The sequence below is a fragment of the Patagioenas fasciata genome, chromosome 3, assembly GCF_037038585.1.
Source record: "Patagioenas fasciata isolate bPatFas1 chromosome 3, bPatFas1.hap1, whole genome shotgun sequence".
Lineage (NCBI taxonomy): Eukaryota > Metazoa > Chordata > Aves > Columbiformes > Columbidae > Patagioenas > Patagioenas fasciata.
This window is the reverse complement of record NC_092522.1, coordinates 51,386,296-51,403,487: the sequence shown is the minus strand read 5'-3', so window position 1 is coordinate 51,403,487 and position 17,192 is coordinate 51,386,296. Positions and strand designations below refer to the sequence as shown.

At 44.4% G+C, this 17,192-nt stretch overlaps 1 protein-coding gene across 4 annotated transcripts in view; it reads right to left on the bottom strand.

Moving 5' to 3' along the window:
• FRMD1 (FERM domain containing 1) overlaps positions 1–17,192 on the bottom strand; it is a 44,265-nt gene that overhangs the window by 12,386 nt on the left and 14,687 nt on the right. For all 4 annotated transcript variants that reach the window (XM_065835591.2, XM_065835594.2, XM_065835592.2 and 1 more), the window contains 4 exons: positions 15,082–15,172; positions 5,783–5,862; positions 3,589–3,665; positions 1,746–1,932 (listed from right to left, as the gene is read on the bottom strand). In XM_065835591.2, the coding sequence (XP_065691663.2) occupies positions 1,746–1,932; positions 3,589–3,665; positions 5,783–5,862; positions 15,082–15,172 (435 nt within the window). The remainder of the gene's footprint in view (positions 1–1,745; positions 1,933–3,588; positions 3,666–5,782; positions 5,863–15,081; positions 15,173–17,192) is intronic.

The following is a 17,192-nucleotide window of genomic DNA, read 5'->3' as shown; positions in this document are numbered from 1 at the left end:
AACCAGACCCCCCCACCACCCATTTCCCACTTCCGTTTTAAATGAAACCCCTCATTTACTCTCCTTGGTAACACCTCTGCCCTTCTCTGCAAGTCTTGCCAGATTAATTGCCCTCCCACAAGGAAGGCTGGGCTCGGTGGAGAACAACAGTGATGCCATCAGCCATGCAACATCAGCAAAAAGAGACACGCCAGCTTCACAGTTCAAAGCTGGGTTGCTCGCCCCAGGGCAGCACCACCTCTCCTTGCTACCACGAGGCCTGGGGCAGCGCTCGGCCAAGTGATACCAGGCACGTGTTGTTGGAGGAAGAGATCGCGTTGGAGGAGGAGATTGCTCAGTATCTCCCCACAGGAGCCTGGGAGTGGGGAGAGAAGCGTCCCCATGCCTGCCAGCTTTCCCTCTTCGTAATGATGTCATGCATCACCCACATACTTGCTTGGGGTTGTGGCTCGGCACAGGTGAGCCAGGCTTTGCCTTGGCCTTTGCAATGTTTGCCAGATGAGCAACAGTCAGTGATAAGACGTTTTACTGCCCCAGAAACAGCACGCATGAGACCCACCTTTCCCAGCCCTCTGTCAGCCACCTCCTGCCAGGTGCCCCATAGCCAGGAACAGCATGGGACGAAGGCCTGTTGTCTGGGAGAAAGGCACATTTCTGCCCAGCATGGCAGGCTCGGAGTTGTGTGTAAAGGAGACTCTACCAGCCTTGCCTCCCCAACAGAACCCCTGTCAGTGCTCTGAACCTTCTGCCCAAAGCAGGGGACAGTGCCACCCTTCATGGGAGACACGACCTGACTAGGGACACGTAGCCAGCTACCAGAGGCATCTCGACTTTTCAACAGCTATCCCAAGGTGTGAGCTGGGCTAAAATCCATTGTCACAGAGGAGAAGGCGTCTCCAGAACTAAATCAGGGTGCAGAGGAGGGTCTGTCCAGGTCCCAGGGAGTATCCTGCTCCAGAAGACATTACAGTGCCATGTCTGTAACAAAGCTAGCTTCCCTTTCTATTTTTATGGATACTAAAGTGTTATCAACAGTTTTGTTGACATTTTATCACCAGAGAAGAACTCTCTGCAAATAACCAATTCTAACAGGGTCTTAGCTAATTTGCCTTCATTTGACAACAGAACTCTCAGCTTTCTATGCTGTTTGTAAGTCTTGAAGGACACAAGTCTATGTGCATATGCTTATAAACAAACACACAAACCTATTGCCAGGCCCTTCCCTTTTCTCTTACTTCAGATGAGCCAAAGATTAATGACAAAGCAAGCACCACAGTTGCTGCACAGCAGTACTAGCCCTTAGGGTTTGGGTCTATCCATCCCAGAGGTAAGCATTACAGAGACAGGAACAAAGGGCAATGGACTTGGCTTCATGGCCCTGAGGTTTTCTGTAGAGCTTAGGTTGTGCAGATCTTGCTGATGTACCACTGCAAACACACAACCCTATATGTCATAGAAGAATTAACCAAAGACAGCCATACTGTCAGAATTATTCATTTGATACCAACACATTCCCTCACCAAGGAAGGGCACATACCACCCACCTCACTGATGAGGAATGGGCACCTACATCCAGTGGAAAGAGAGGAGATATCTCCTGAGGGAAATTCAGGGTGATGCTCTGCCACTCTGCCTAATCACTGCAGTGGACTTGGGGAAGTTGCATGGCTGCAGTTAAGTACCACTTTGACCTAGCTCCTGCTGCATGTGCAATCTGTTGACAGAAAGATCCCCCCCAAACTTACCCATTGCGGGAAGTAAGCCTGAGGTTCAAAATATTTGCCAGCATGGACCTTCTCCCTGTAGTTACCCAAGTCTGCCTGTAAGCTGTAGGCAGCTAGCAAGAAGTAGATTTCTTCTTTGTGGTTGCACCGAGACATAAGTACTTGCTCTTTGAGATGGCAGTAGTAGAGCTGCCGTGCCACCTTATCGCTGCAAGACACAAAGGCAAATTTACTAGAAGAAGAAAAGAAAGGTCAGTCCAGATAAGGCCCCCCAAACACACCTTCCTTGTGAGAGGAGGGATTAAACTTCAACATCTCTGACATGTGCCAATACCCCCCAATACAGTTATGTGCATGTAAGAAGCACCAAGCCAAGATCAAGGTCTTCTCACATTAAGGGCTGTAGAAACATGGGAAATGGTAGCTTCTATCTTGAGGAGCATGGGATCTAAGAAGTTAGGGCAGAAAGCAGATGAAAGAAAAACCATGTAGCGAGTTTCCAAAACAAGTATGACATCAAGCATTTCTGTTTCTCTAGAAAGCCTCTAGCAGTCAGGAGAGTCAACTCCCTTGACTCCCAGTTCTGTTTCTCGCACACCTGTCCTCCTTTCCCCTCTAAACCTGGGACTGCTTTTTCATTTCACCTTGCCTTAGGCTCAAGGTACTTTTCAACAGCTAACTCCCTGCTAGGTAGATCAAAAGATGTGGGAGCCTTGGGCTTGTTTTTGTCTTCCTCAAGCTGCCAAAGAGGAACAGTCTGATAAGGAATAAGCAATGATAACCCATACACCTCCCACTGTCAGAGCTCATGGGAAGCAGGCTGCTGACATGTACATATGGATGAAGAGCTGGACATGACAGTCTGCTCATAAAAGCGTGAGTGTGTATATAATTTGAAGGGGCCATGTAACTACCTCTGCATGGCTCCACAAACCTAAAATTAAATTACCAGTGCAAAAGAAAGTTGCTTGGGATGCTAGAGGATATGTACATCGGGGGGTGATAGAATGATATGCAATCTCCCTTTGTACCTAAAAGCAAAACTAAATAAAAAACACTTAGCAGCCAAACAGACTCCAGTAGAAAGACTCCTCTGTATCCAAAATGAAAGGCTATGCATCGAGAAAAACAAAAAACCACAAAACTTTGTTCAAGATGAGAACAAATGCCAAAAATTTGGTAAAGATTTTAATCCACTCGAATGATCCCAGCCCTTGGCTTGCCCTGGGGTCACAGCCACACCAGAAGTGCTGATGTAAATTAACTCTGTCAGTTGTTCATTTTTAACTGCCTCATCCTTTGTTCTGTACCGTGGGTGAGGGTGGTGGTGTTTTGAGTGCAGGCCATATTCCATGTGAATGGACTACACTCAAAGGCAAAACTTGCTAACTTATGAAGTCATTTCTTTTGTCCATTTACAGAAGTTCATTTCCAGAAGCAGACTGCACACGGCACTGCTCAGATACAAAAAACAGAAACAAAATTACTAGCAAGTATTCTGGAGTATAAATAGCTATTTTTCGTATATTCATCTGATGTTTTTCACACAAACAAAAGATACAACCAAAAGAGTGTCAAACATATTTTGATACTGTCATCATTCAACCTGCTCTCTAAACACAGATGGAAAAACAGCCACAATCTTCCTAGGGATAAGGAGTATGATTCAGGAGGAAAACATTCATGGCTGGGTGTGAAAGTCTGTGAAGGTCTTTTAAAAAAAAAAAAAAAAAAAGTGGATTTTTTAAGCTTATTTTTGTGAGCTCGCAGATACGAGCTTAACAAAGAAACATGATTTTTCTTGCCTTTTAAGAACACAGTGAATAATTCAAAACACAGTTAACTACCACAGAGGGGAACTTACCTTATTACTCTTCCATTTTCTACGTAGTATTGTACTCTAAAGAATGCAACAAAAGGAGGGCTGAATTTCTCTGTTCCCTAGAGCAGAGACAGAAGACATGTTAAACAACATTCAGCATCCAAAATTCCTGTTACCCTGTCTGGTAACGTTCTCTTCTCCCAAGCTCGCTCTCCCATACTGCTTTTCTTTTTCTGCTCTTGGCAAGTTTTATGGGGCGATCTGACTGTCTTGAGGCTCCCAACAGTGAGGTACCACAAAACATTTACACTGTCTGAAAGCCAAAACATCCAGGGGAGGGTGGAAGATTTTGGACAGTGGGGATGAACAGGTCCCAGCACAGCCTGGGGATGCGTGGCCTGGCCCGGAGTTGCCTGGCTCAGCACCTGGCAGCACCGCAGAGGTGTCAGTGCTGAATGCAGGGAGCTGCAGCCGGTGAGCTGCGCACCGGCTCCCTCACGGCAGCAGGCAGGGCGCCGCGGCAGCAGGGCAGCGTGCCACGCCGGCACGGCTGCGGCATGTTGCCAAGGCACACCTGGAAGTAACCAGCCATGCCTGCGCCTCACCACATCACTGAGTGGGGACACACACGCTGCTGCTGCTGCTGCTGTGTTCAGCATTTACTGCCCCAGGCTGAGGTGCACCACCCTGATGTTTTAACTCCCTGCTTTTTGTTTGGCAGGGCTAGCATTTAGTTGTTCACACCTTCCTGCAGCCACAGACCAAAAGGAGACACTGATGTCTGCTTCATACCGAACACATCTATTAGAAGGAAGCCAGCAAGAGTTCTGCTGTTGTTTTAACTGCAGCCTACCTTTCAGACTTACAAACTTGTTTGAACAGGAGGAAAAAAAAAAAAAAAGAAAAAAAAAAGCAACATCTGGTCTTACTAGCTTATTCTCTCATCTTTCCTAATTTGCCAGTTACTTTTTTAAATGTTCACACAGGTAACTTTGCTCACACAGGCAGTTCTAAGACCTTGCTGGCCAGACCCATCTCACTGAGACAAGGTACGTGGCATGACATGCACATCTGACACAGACAGCAGCTTCTTGATCATCATGCAAATACTTACATTTTATTTCTGGAACTTGTTTATAATCACCCTATTTTATCAGCTGGACTGGGCTTCCCACCTGAAACCCTTCTTAGAAATAATATCCCTGTCTGCTAACTCAGTCCAACAGCCTAACTGCTCTCAGACATCAGTACTGCCAATGGTAACTCATTCAGCCTTTCATGATTCGTCTTTCACCAGAAATTTGACACTGATTCTAACTTAAAAAATGTTGCAAGAATCCAGCCTCAAAGCAACCACAAAGCATACCCCATCTTGACATGACCAGAAACACCTGCCTTGGGACACCCACAGTGGCTGGACAGCCAGCCCTCTGCATGACTGGCAGCTGTCTTTGAAGTAACCCTCACTTGTCTGGGAGAAGTTGGATGGGATAAGAGAGATCTCCAAACCTCAGTAGTCATCCACAAACTTCTCTAAGCAGCAGAAATAGCAAGCGTGCCTAGTCTGCAAAAGAAAACCCTTAAGGAAGGTGGAAAAATCATAACGAGCTAATTAAGATATCTGAATGTAATTGCATACTACACTTTGTTCTAGACTGCAGCTCCTCTAATAATGACACACACAAACAAGCATTATCATGTCTGAATGACTGGCACTAAACAATTACATAAGCTTGTCTTTATTTCACGTAGTTTTTCCCTCCCTTGACAGGGCTCACTAGCCTTAAAGGGCTAAAACTTTTCACAAACAAAATATCCTTCCTCTCACTACACTGACCTTTTGCATGTACTTCGGAAGAGTCAGAGCTCTAGTCCTCTCCTTCATACAAGGTTCAAGTCACAAAAAGGCATTTTAGGCTGTTCTGCTTAAGGATAACAAAGAAGACTCACGGGCTTGGCAAAGCTCAAAAGGAAGACTGACCACCTGACCTTCTCCACTCCAGCAGCTGAGCAGCAACCAAGTGGCTGCTATTGCTCAGGTAAAGTTGTGTAAGGGGCTGTTTTAGCTCTTTTAATCAATTGTACAGCCGTGCATAACTCACTACATCTTGCTGCTAAACAGCATTCTGCAGACCATCTTCAAGAAATGCCTTATGGACCTTAGTTTCAGAGCTTTTATTTCACTGAGTAGTCCAATATCAAAGCAGTAGTCTCCAAAATTAAACATCTGTCTTACTTTGGTGGTCTCTTTCTTCCATTCCTTTGAAAAGTATTTGCTAAGCTTCTGCTCCAGGTCTATAAAAACATATTCATTATCTGAAAGACAAGAGGACAAAGCATTTTATGCTAAAGAATTAGAAATTCTTACTTATTAAATACTTAGGTGACTACACACGTTATTTCCAAGCAATACACTTTAAAACAAAGCTGGCCAGGAAACAGACAGGCCAGGAAAAAGAGAGGGCACCAAGTCTCTCAAGTACATGTGCTACTCCAGCCAGTATGGAAGGAACGTCAGATACACCTTGATTCAAGAGATGCTGAGCTAAAGTTTCCCAAGCCCATTACCCAGAAATGCAGAATTCTTGCTTTATAAGCAAGAAGGCACTTACAAAAGGGAAACATCATCTTACCAACTTAATTGTACTGTCAGTTTAGCAGGTTCAGTTTTCTATTATTATTAAGCAAGCAAGCCCTACCCAAGCTTCTACTCTGCCATCATGTGACACCATCGTCCAACATGGCATAAGCAAGTGGACAGAGTCAGGTATTTGATAGATTTAATTGTCTACATATGAATGGGATCCTCTAAAACGGTGAGAAAGAGGACCAAACCCAAATGCCCTCCTCAGAAGGTCTGGTGTCTTCTCCTCACACCTAACCTCTTTCATAGAGCAAGATGATGAATAAAAGGAAGGGAAAACTGGCCTCAAAGGACCAGGACTTGCTCTCCACCTAGGTGAGGGTGAATACGAGACAGCCTGAGCAGCACATCGTCTTAAAGGAGCTTTGTGCTGCTTTCAAAGCCAATGTTTTGTAACACTGCTTGCCAATTATCAAATCCTAACAACTCCAGTCAGTAAAAAGATTTTTCCCTGAGCGTTCTCCAGTCTCTTTAAAAAAAGACCTGACTGATGTTTCAGGCTTCAGTGGCAATGCCAGCTGAGCACATTCATCTGACCAGTCCCTCTACTTTTTGGTCTTGCCCAGGAAAGTGTTTTGACAGGTGACGTAAGTGTCAAGTTGAAGAGCTTATTCTTTAGACATGAAAGGAGCAGTAAGAAAAGGATAAAATAAAAAGAAAAAAATAAAATTAAAAAATATAGAAAAATATATAAAATAATAAAAAAGAACCTTTTGCAAAACAACCTTCTGCCCTGAAGACCAGCCCAGACTTTCAAGCTTTGTTTTTTGCTTTCTGATGTCAAAAAAAAACCAAGGGAGAATAGAAGTGAATTTTTACTAACGGATATTTACAACAGAACGAGCACCTACACTCGTGTCTGTACAGCAGATGAAGGGCTGGCAGAGGCCAGCATCACAGCAATCATTCAAGGGGGCTCTGAGCTACCTCACAGCCATCCTCCCAAAGCATTCCAGTCCCTTACAGGGGCAGATACAGGAAATATTTCCTTTGCAAGGTTTTAAAAAACAAGCAAGCCAAACAACCTGCTATTGTCACCTCCTTCAGCTCCCACCTTAAGTGAGAGAAACCACAGCTGCTACTAGCCAGAACTGGTCCACACAGCACACTAACAGGAAGCCTTGTGTAAAATACCAGTAACATCAGACACAAATAAAGCGGACAATCCCCCCAAAAATCCTGTTTCCATCTCTACAGTCTTTCCTACATTGCACTGATAACAGTTGTAATTTTTATACAATTTTTGTTTCTGTTTTTTTTTTTTTTTCTGTTTCTGTTTCTATATTTCTGTTTAACACATTGCTTGACATGTCACATACATAAACAGCGTGCTATTTAATGGCAGTGTTGAAATTGCTGTACAGAAATCCTGAAAATGTTAGTGGTAGGGATTTAAGTGCTGTAGCACACGAGGTGATACAGAAGTTGTTTTGCTGTTTTGACAAGGAGAGGAAGAAGTTTTAGCATCGCAGAGACTGCATCTTGTACCTGCCTCTTCACTTATGCCTGTGAGATAAGGTAGCTGGGGGGGGCTACACTGGCGTCAGTTTTTAAGTCCATTAACATCAGATAATGCTGCCTTGAAAAGGTTGATATAAGTGGTAGTCAGTGAGAGAGATGAGTTTGATCCATCTCTTGGACTTGTCTCTGTCCCTTGTCAGCTGCCAAGCTGATAAGCATCCCTCTGTAAAGCTTTTCTTAAAAAGTAAATAACAGCTCATTTAGAAAGCAACTGCACAGCAAGCAACAGAAGTGGGATAACACGAGCGCAGCACCCAGTCCCTCCCTGGGCTTCAGCAGCTCCTGGGCAGGGCACTACAGGCTGGGCTGGGCCTGCGCCTAGTGGCACCCGGCTGGTTCTGCCAGCACCATCTGGTGCAGAGGGTGGGGGACCTGCACAGCTGTAACCAGCTGTGAGGGCAGTTTTCCCTTCTCACTCAGGAATGATCCTGTGCCCAGAGGCATTTAGGGAAATGCATGAATTATTCCTCTGCCACAAGGGAATGATGGCAACAGCAAGCATGGTGATATAGCCTGAGACTATCATCACACATGGAGACCAGGACAGAAAGGGGAACAGGATGACAGAGCAGTTCCACTGTAGCAAAGCCATTTGTTACCCACACCCCATAGCTGCTATTTATCTTCATCATGTTAACTAGTTTAGAGAGATGATTCTGGAAGGGCCAGATGCCAAGCCTGAGGACTCCAGGTCATTATCACGTCCACTGAGAGGTGCACATAAACCCCAAGAATCAGGCAGGTTGAAGGAGGAGGACACCCCAATGTTCCAGCTCTCCCTGGGGGTCCTGCTCCTCCACAGCCCAGCATCCTCCTGTCCTCCCTCCCATGCAGGAATGCAGCCCTGAATTCCTGTCTTAATGAAGTTAATATTGCTGGAATGTCAACCTGCAGCGTAAGCCTCCATCTTACAAAAACAAAGAGGTTATTTCCTGCCCCAGTCCTACGAGGGTTGCAGGTTTTTTTCCTTAAACTGGGTTAGTGGTGAAACTTGGAGACCTTTGTCAGATGCTAAAACTGTCTTTGGTTTGAAAACAAGTATCTCTAACAGAGATGAGGGCACCAAGTTGCAGCACTTTAGAGCAGTGCTGTAAAAGACAGTATAGAAATGCACAGATCATCGCCTTTCCAGGGAAGAACACGTCCGATCTGTGGAACCAAGCAGGGCTGGATACTCAGCAGGTATGAACTGTCATTGCTTCACTGGTCTCAGCTGAAGAACAACTGAAAGGTACTAAGAAGCTGGCTTAGAAGGATGCATGCATGCATATACGCACATGTCCACCAGCAGCTACTGACACTACACTCATGAATCTCATCTTGGTGCTGGCAACGAGCTTAAAAATACATCATACCAGCTTCTCTTAAAAGGTTCCCTCACGTATGTGCACAAAGATATCAGGCCTGGCACAACACACCAGTGCACTGCACTGCAATCCCAAACAACGCATCTGGACAGCTGGCTAGTTTGCAGCACTGCATTTTACACATTTCTCCAAATTTTAGCTTTTAAGAACTCTCAAATGAACTGGAAAGTTTGTGCTGTAAAAATCTCACTTCAAATGAAGCAGCCACCAGAAATGCAAACATTCAAGTGCTTCTACTCTGAAAAATTAGCTTAGCACATTTACATATTTAAGCAAATACAGGGCATGCATTGTTGCAAAAAAATAATGGGCCAGGTACCCAGTCAGAAAAAAAGTGACACAGTTCCAGGGAGTTATGCAGATTTACAATAGGTATTATTTACACTGTAGGGAAAACAGGAACAGAAAATTATGGCTGTAATACAGGGTCAAATCAATTCTGAGTCATTGTTACTCTAAAAGCCACTATTTTACATTAACCAGTGCCTCCCCATTTCATTTTTTTTTATGAAGGGTAACTTCCCTGCAGAATAGGTAAGTAATGGTGAAGGCAAATAACCTGTTCTCCAGTGCCCATTTTGGGCTAGGAGCACTGAGAAATTCCATGAATGTAAGTATTTACCCATCCTACCAAGAGGGAGAGCTCAGGCCCTGCTGGCAGCCAGGAATGCCCCATTAGCTCCTTTAGCTGAGTCAAGTGTATTTTAATATTATAACTATTCACACAGTCCAGAAGAACAGGATTCAAATAAAACACAAATTAGTGCAAAGCCAAACTTCCACCTATCAAGCATTTCCCACATTACAGAAAGGGAAAAAAATTATCCTTGGCTATAGCACTTAATTTCTCCCAAGTGCTGCAAGAAGCCTTGTGGTAACACCACTATTTCCAGGAGCAGAACAGAGGGATGGCTGGGGTAAGGGAAGAGATACAGCTTAAAGAAAAAAAAATAATTCAAAAAACACTGCTCAGAAATATCTCTTGATGCACGCTGTACACCTCACATAACCTGTTTAGCTTCCCTGAATACCAGCATGGATTTTTTTTGTTTCTTTATTGAAGAAGAGCCAGGTACACACTCCTTTTGCATGTAGAGCTCCCCAGGCTTCCAAGTGCTGGTGGCCTGTGAACATCACTATCCACATGGCATCTGTTCCCACCACCTCTACATAACTTCTTGATGCTCCTGCTGTTACTATTCAAGCCAACAGCAAGAAATCTTGCCCACTTTTCAATACCTGGTTGTTTAGTTTACTGTAGGGTCTAGAAGAACTTGGTTCAGGATAACCTTGTGTTTTTAGCTGGGAAGTATATGCATTCCAAGTGAAGAAGGGAAGAACCACAACAGAGTCTGAGAGTAAAGCAGGGGAGATCCTGGCTGAGATTGTTTTACCCAGGATAGACGGAAGCAATATGAAGAGCGAAAGGAAGTAATACCAAGAAGACCAAGGCAGTGTGGCTGTTAGGATCTATTGAGGTCTGAAGACTGAGATAGAGACTCAGTCATTCCAGACGATGGGTAGGCACTGCAGGAATTTTATGTTGGCATCTAACAGTTAGCAACAAGGCATGCCCAAGCAAAGCTCTTTGGACTTTTGGCAGTGTCACAGGGGATTCTTCTGTACAAGAGCTGCAGGATCATTTCCAGCACTGCTCGTCCACAAGCAAACAAACCCCTTGCAAGTGTCAGACAGGACAGCCCTTGGAGGAGCATTATACACTTTAACACCTGAACTGCTGCAATTCCCTCCAGGTGGCACATCTCTGCCCATGTTTTCCTTACATTGCATTTAACTCTTTTTGGAGGTATCCAAATCATTATAACAGAGCTGTACCTTCTTAGGTTAGGACATAGAAGCCATTCATAAAGGAAATGTAACTATCCAAGCACATATTTGAGGGAGGAGAGGCAGAAGCAGGGACAGTGGGGAAGGACTGGAGCATACAAATAATCCGAGGGTATTTTGTACAACTTCCGTTGTCACTAGTCTTCTTAAGAGAACCTTTCTTATAATAGATAGCCACACAATACAAAAATAACATGGTAGCATACGCTGCCCATGAGGAGGATACTGGAGGATACTCAGACACAGAAGAGTTAACTGGAGGCAGAGTGGTCTTGGCAGAGGTAACCACCAAGCTCCTTGGCAAAGCACACAAGGAAGGAAGGCTGGGAGGCTTGGGTTTGGCATGGTGAACAGCCATAGCTGTAATAACTGCACGATGATCCTTGAGGCAGGGGAGCTGAAGCAAGGTGATTTGGCTTTGTTAGAAAGCCAACCTGACAAACTGAGACTGGCAAGGTGTAGCAGCTGCAGGCTTGCTCCTTCCCAATGCAAGGCTTCCTTCTTGGGTTGAGCAAGGTTTGCTCCTAGAAAGGAGAAGCCCAAGATTCAGGATCTGAGGGATCCGAGCTATAACAACAAAGGAGGCCTGGCTGTTCTTTGTCTGCTGACAATCAGTTTTGTTTTAGAAGACTGAATTGTGTTGCTGCATACCCTTTCTGATAAAGAGTGGGAAACCTCCCGCAGAGCACTAGATAAGGGTGAGCCTGCAGGAGGAGCTGCAATGTAAGACCCAGCTGCTGAAGCCTATGAAGCCAGCTTGAACCTGGCAGGGTTGCAGCGTCTTTCATTGAGCAAACTAGAAGGAAAAAAAACACACTTAAGCAGCAGCAGGAGCACACAAGATACAGCTGCTTGATGATCTGTGACAAAAGTAGAAGAGCAACATGTCCCAAGCTTTGTGCGTTTTGGCTTCCCATTAATATACACTCCTGAACTCAATTCTCAAAGGGTTCAAATTCTTCTTAGAGTCACAAGTTTTCCCTGCCCCCCCCCAGTGCATCTGGCTGCAGTGTTTTGCATCTTGAGAATCAAAAAAGCTCAAGAGCAAAAAGGGTGAAAAATCCTGTCCTGACATCATTACTGTTAAATCCTGAAGCTTGCCCTCAGGATCTGTAATAGAAGTAAAAGCAACAAATTTGAGCAATGAATGCTGGAAGACATGCTCCAAGACCTACACCTTAAATCTCACAGCATTTGTGGTTTGCAGTTTGCCCAGTGCTTTGTGGTGCTGTTTTCATTTTTGCCACACTCAGGGGTTAAACTTCTGTTTATGATTAAGGTCCCCAACCTCTCCCCCTCACACACATACTTACTATGAGACCAACTGAGCATTAGTCTATCTGTACAACGTCTACAGGTCAAATGGGCTCCTAATCCAGATAATCCACCCAATGTGATTGGTTACAGTTCTGTAGAAATCCCTTAATTTTCATTCTCTTGCCACTGTTGACAGTCAGGGGTTTGTTGACAAATTAGCAGCAAGGTAATGGATGCAGACGGATTGAATATCTTGTTCTGCATGTGGCAGCAGCAGACTGCCAAAAATAAATACACATTAAGAAAATTAGAAATATACTCTTATTACAACAGCGTGGTTGTTTCTTAAAAAATGACATCTTAGAGCTGCAGGAAAGAGAGGTGAAAGCATGATGCAGAAAAGGAGTACTTTGGTCTGAAATGCAAATGCTTCCTCTCCAGTTTCCCAACATCTAACCCACCCTTGCCTCACAGACCAGCCACACACCTTCCCTATGGCAGCCTCTACAGCGACTTGCTGCCTGGCCAAGGCGCTTGACTTATGAATCCACGAGACAACCCTGGGCAATGGAAAACTTACCAGGCCTCCCCACAACCTGACTGGACTGCTTCCATTTCTTGAGATGATAGCTTGCTGTGAAACCAAAAATCCCTGAAAAGCAGACCATGCCTTAAAAGCTACGTCCAAATGCCTGAGATGGAGAGTGCTACATTTGCAATGGAATCAAGACCCCACCTACCACTGGCAGCAAGGGAGAAGATCACTAGTCTGTTGGACAAAATGTGGGGAGAAAAAAAAGATCAGGTTGGGGAACAGAAAACAAAATACTTCCTTTGCTACAGCTCCACAGTAATAACCTGGAGCTATTTTATAAACAAAACAAAGAAACCCCAAAAGCCCACCCCACATGACTCCAGCCAGCAGTGTACTGGACTTTCACAGACTAAAGGTGAAGACCAGAGGCAGCAACAGTAGACATACCAGGTTTGCTCGAGAGAGAGAGAGGTGAGGGGGGCTACAGCCTTCCTGGTGGCCATTTGGGCTGAGAAACTCACTGCCAACACTTTCCTGTTGTCTGGCCCCAACAGTTTCTTAAACAGAGGCACAAATAAAAATAAACCTCCCTCCTTAACCAAAATGCTGGCACCTGCCTGGGTGGCAGAGGGAGATGGCTGTCAGGAGGAGCCAGGGTTAGCATGCGGTACCTCAAATTAAGCAGCTTTACAAAGCGAGCTACAGCAAGCAGGAATGAGGAACAGTCACGAAAACAACACACACAAAAAAAAGAGAGGTTAATTCAGGCTACTGGGCTCCTGCGACTCTTTTCCTTCACATTTTTCTAAGAGCTTCGCAAAGAATTAGCTTCTCTAAAAACGAAGAACGTTTATGTGAAGCGAGAAGATTATTTACATTTAAAGTTACTGGCAATATCCAATAGCTTTAAACATACACAATGGGGCAGTTATACTACATTTCCAACAGGCTGAGAGGCATCTGCCACAATAAGGTATTTTGGAGCCAGAGGTGGGAGAGAAAGAAAGAACAGGGTACAGAAAATATGAAACAAAAATATATATAAAGGGGGAAAAAAGTAAAAGAAACACAAGGAGAACAGGAGAAGAGCATCTACTTCAAAGAAAATGGGAATGAAGTTACCCTGTTTTACAGGGGAGGACAGGAGCTTGAATTTCACCTGAGATGTCCCGCAAGTGAAAAAGGCAAAAAACAGTTGTTAAAAAAAAAAAAAGGTGTGGAGTGGGGACTCACAAGAACACAGTCGATTTGTGAAAAAAGTTAAGAGCATTCAGGTCTTCCTCACTTAAAAAAACCCTGCACTGGTTTAAGCACATATATCTGTTAGCTACCAGTTTAGTTGCAGTGATGGAATCTCTCGTAGACTCTATAAATATTATGGAGATAAACAGCTTACTCTAGTCTTAGTTTGAGTGTTATGCTCAAGAAAAGCAAAAAGTTATTAATAATGAGAATAGAAAGGAAATGAGACAAGTAAACTTAAAATAAACTATTTTATCCCACATACTCATACAGAGACAAAAGAAATCTCATTTAGAAGGGCCCCAAAAAAAGACTATTCTCACATCAATGAAACAATATCTAGAGTTGCAGTAGTAAATAATAATACACTTGAGAAAAATTTTGGAGGGAAGAAAAGTCCTTTCCATGCTTTTGGAAATGCAGGGATGCAGGATAAGGAGGACAATAGATACAATTCTAATTAGTAAGAGTTGTGGGAGGTGCCAATGCACACATCATCCTAGAAATGCAGTATCTCATATCAGTTTGCTCCTATAAGTCATCATCTTACACTGTCCCCTGGTCAAAACTAAGCTGTAGGACCAAGCAGGCTGGACTTCAGCCTACAGACCAAGAAGTTTTGTATTTCTCATGCAATATTTCAAAACTCAATGTCCCCCACACATGCACCCAGTCCCCTCAAAAGATTTGAGTTCCACGCCCCCCCCCCCCCCCCGCCCCGCTACATTCTTTTCATGTGATTTCAGAAGAGAAGTAACACTTTCAGCCTCAAAGTCTTTTTAAAATTCACCTCCTGTTCAACTACTGACAGTTTTGAATTCAGTGACAAATATGCTGGCTAGCCACTCGGCTACAGGAGAGAAAGAAAACCCCACAAAGAGGTGGAACATAAGAACAAAGGAGGAGGACAAAAGCTCCCCCTTCTCCCAATTTGTCTGCCCACATACCAAAGATCAAAAGAGCTCTGAGAAGCCTGTGCATAATCTACATACTTTGTGACCTTATTACAATCAAATTCCCCGCAGGCACAGCCACTGTGTATATATGCACACACTGTAAATACACAAGCGGGTCGGTGGATGTTTGCCAAGTCATTTGCTCCATGCACTGAGTTTGCTTACTTTTAACAATGCTGAGGCCAAAGAAGTGAGGCTCTTTAATCTTCACTAAATCACAAACTTGCTGAAAGAGCTCCTGTCCAGTGGCTTTGACCTGAAAGAAACAACCAATCCAACATTACAGATGGCTCACACACCTGGATGGAGCAATTCTCCTTTTTTACATTGGCCAATACATTTTTGGGAATCATAGTAAAAAACAACCACCAACCAAAAAAAAACTCCACACCACAGAACAAGCTTTGTTTCCAGTATTATTACTATTATCACAGAATAATAATCAACGTGTCATCCTCCTTCCTTCACAGTGCAAAGTAGCTCAGCTCAGTAAGACATGAATGTAAAGTTTCCTATCTACTAGCACCTTTGTATAAGAATTTGGAGGGCTGCTGAAGCGCTAGTTTTGTACAGTACAGGTGCTCTTATAAAAAAGCATATTTGTAACTACAGAAATGAAAATACTACTGTCTTACAATTTTTTTTTCTTGAGAGGTTAATAGAATAAAATATAAAGAAATAAGAAACATTTCATTCAGGAGAGCCGAAAACAAAAGTACACAAACAAACCCAAGACTGCACGGCTTGAGCAGAAACAGCTCCTGGGTTAGAGAGGAGATTGCTCTCTACCACACACAGAAGAGCTTGTTCTATCCCCTGCTGACTTCTGGTCACACAGAAATTAACATCTTCATCTTCTGAAGCTGTCACCAGCGGCCTATAAGCTCTTGCCCATTTCCATGCCACATGGAGACCTGCCCATCCCATTGCCCCCCATAACGCCACACATGCACCGAGGAAGCACTGGGGAAGCAGAGGTTCCAGCACATGCCTCTGCAGGGGACCAGGGGCTGGGGAGCGTTTGCCAGGGGCACAGGGCAGGACGGAGCCACAGCACTGTGGCACAGCTACCGAATGCACTTTCCTAGCAGGGCAGCTTGGGGCATAGGCTCCCCCAGCAAGAGTGTGATTCTGGCTATCTGTATGTGCAGACCTGGATGCATACCATGGTTGGAAATTTTCCACACTATATGTCCTCCCACCTATAGCCTCACTTGCCCTTGCCCCATCAAACCACCCCCAGAGCACAGCCCGTCAGGCACAAACAAAAATTCTCAAACCCCAACCCTCAGAGAATGGAGGATGAGATTTTAGCAAGAGCAGATGGGGAGAGCAGAACAAAACACAAACAAGCTCAGCCCAGCCCAAGGTGGTATTAGCTGCAAAATGGGACAGAACCTCTGGATTTTGTTACGCCACTGCTGGATGATGCAGATGAGCAAAAGCAGCCTTCCTGAGAGGGAATCTTCATCTTTGCTAGCTTCACAGCAGCAAAGATGATGGGGCAGAAGCCAACAGGAGAACTTTCCTACAAACTAATCACCACCATCAAACTAATTGCCACCATAACTCTGCAAACCCTTTCAGCACAGGCATGCCACACTCCCCAGAAACTGGCTGTGCTCCCCTTCCTGCCCAGGATGTACCATGTCACTAGACATGGACAATGGGGAAACTGGAGGTCATTTACGTACTCATTTTCTTCTACTTGATAAGGCATCACTAGCCAGCCACTTGCTATCTTTTTATCGGGAGCTTTGAAACCTGCACCACACCAATACACACATGTGTGCATATACCTGCTTTGGGAGGGGAGGAGGTAGTACACAGTTCTGGTAAGACCCAAAACCACATCAGGGTCTTATTATGGATCTCTGTGTGAGACTACGCCCTTACAATCTCACACCTAAATGCAGCATTTGCTCAGCTGCTGAGAAAAAGCAGCTGGAAAGGAAAGGTGAACATGGATCTGCGTCATTTCTCAAGGAACCAAGCTCTGAGCATGTTCTCCTACCTGGGAAGGACTCACTAAGGAAGAGGTGACCTACCTCTAGTCAGAATGGTTATGTGCATACAAGAGTCACTGGCAGCACAAGACTCTATGTAAAAGCTATCCTATTAGATAAATTTTGTAAGTGACTCCTAAGGGAAGAAAAACCTGCTTTAAGATACTTAGTTCTAGGGAACCAAACACTTCAGTGTTTTGTGATACTCAGCTCTAAAGCACTGATTTAATCAGATTTCTTGCACAGCAGGTATGTGAGCTACCACCTTGT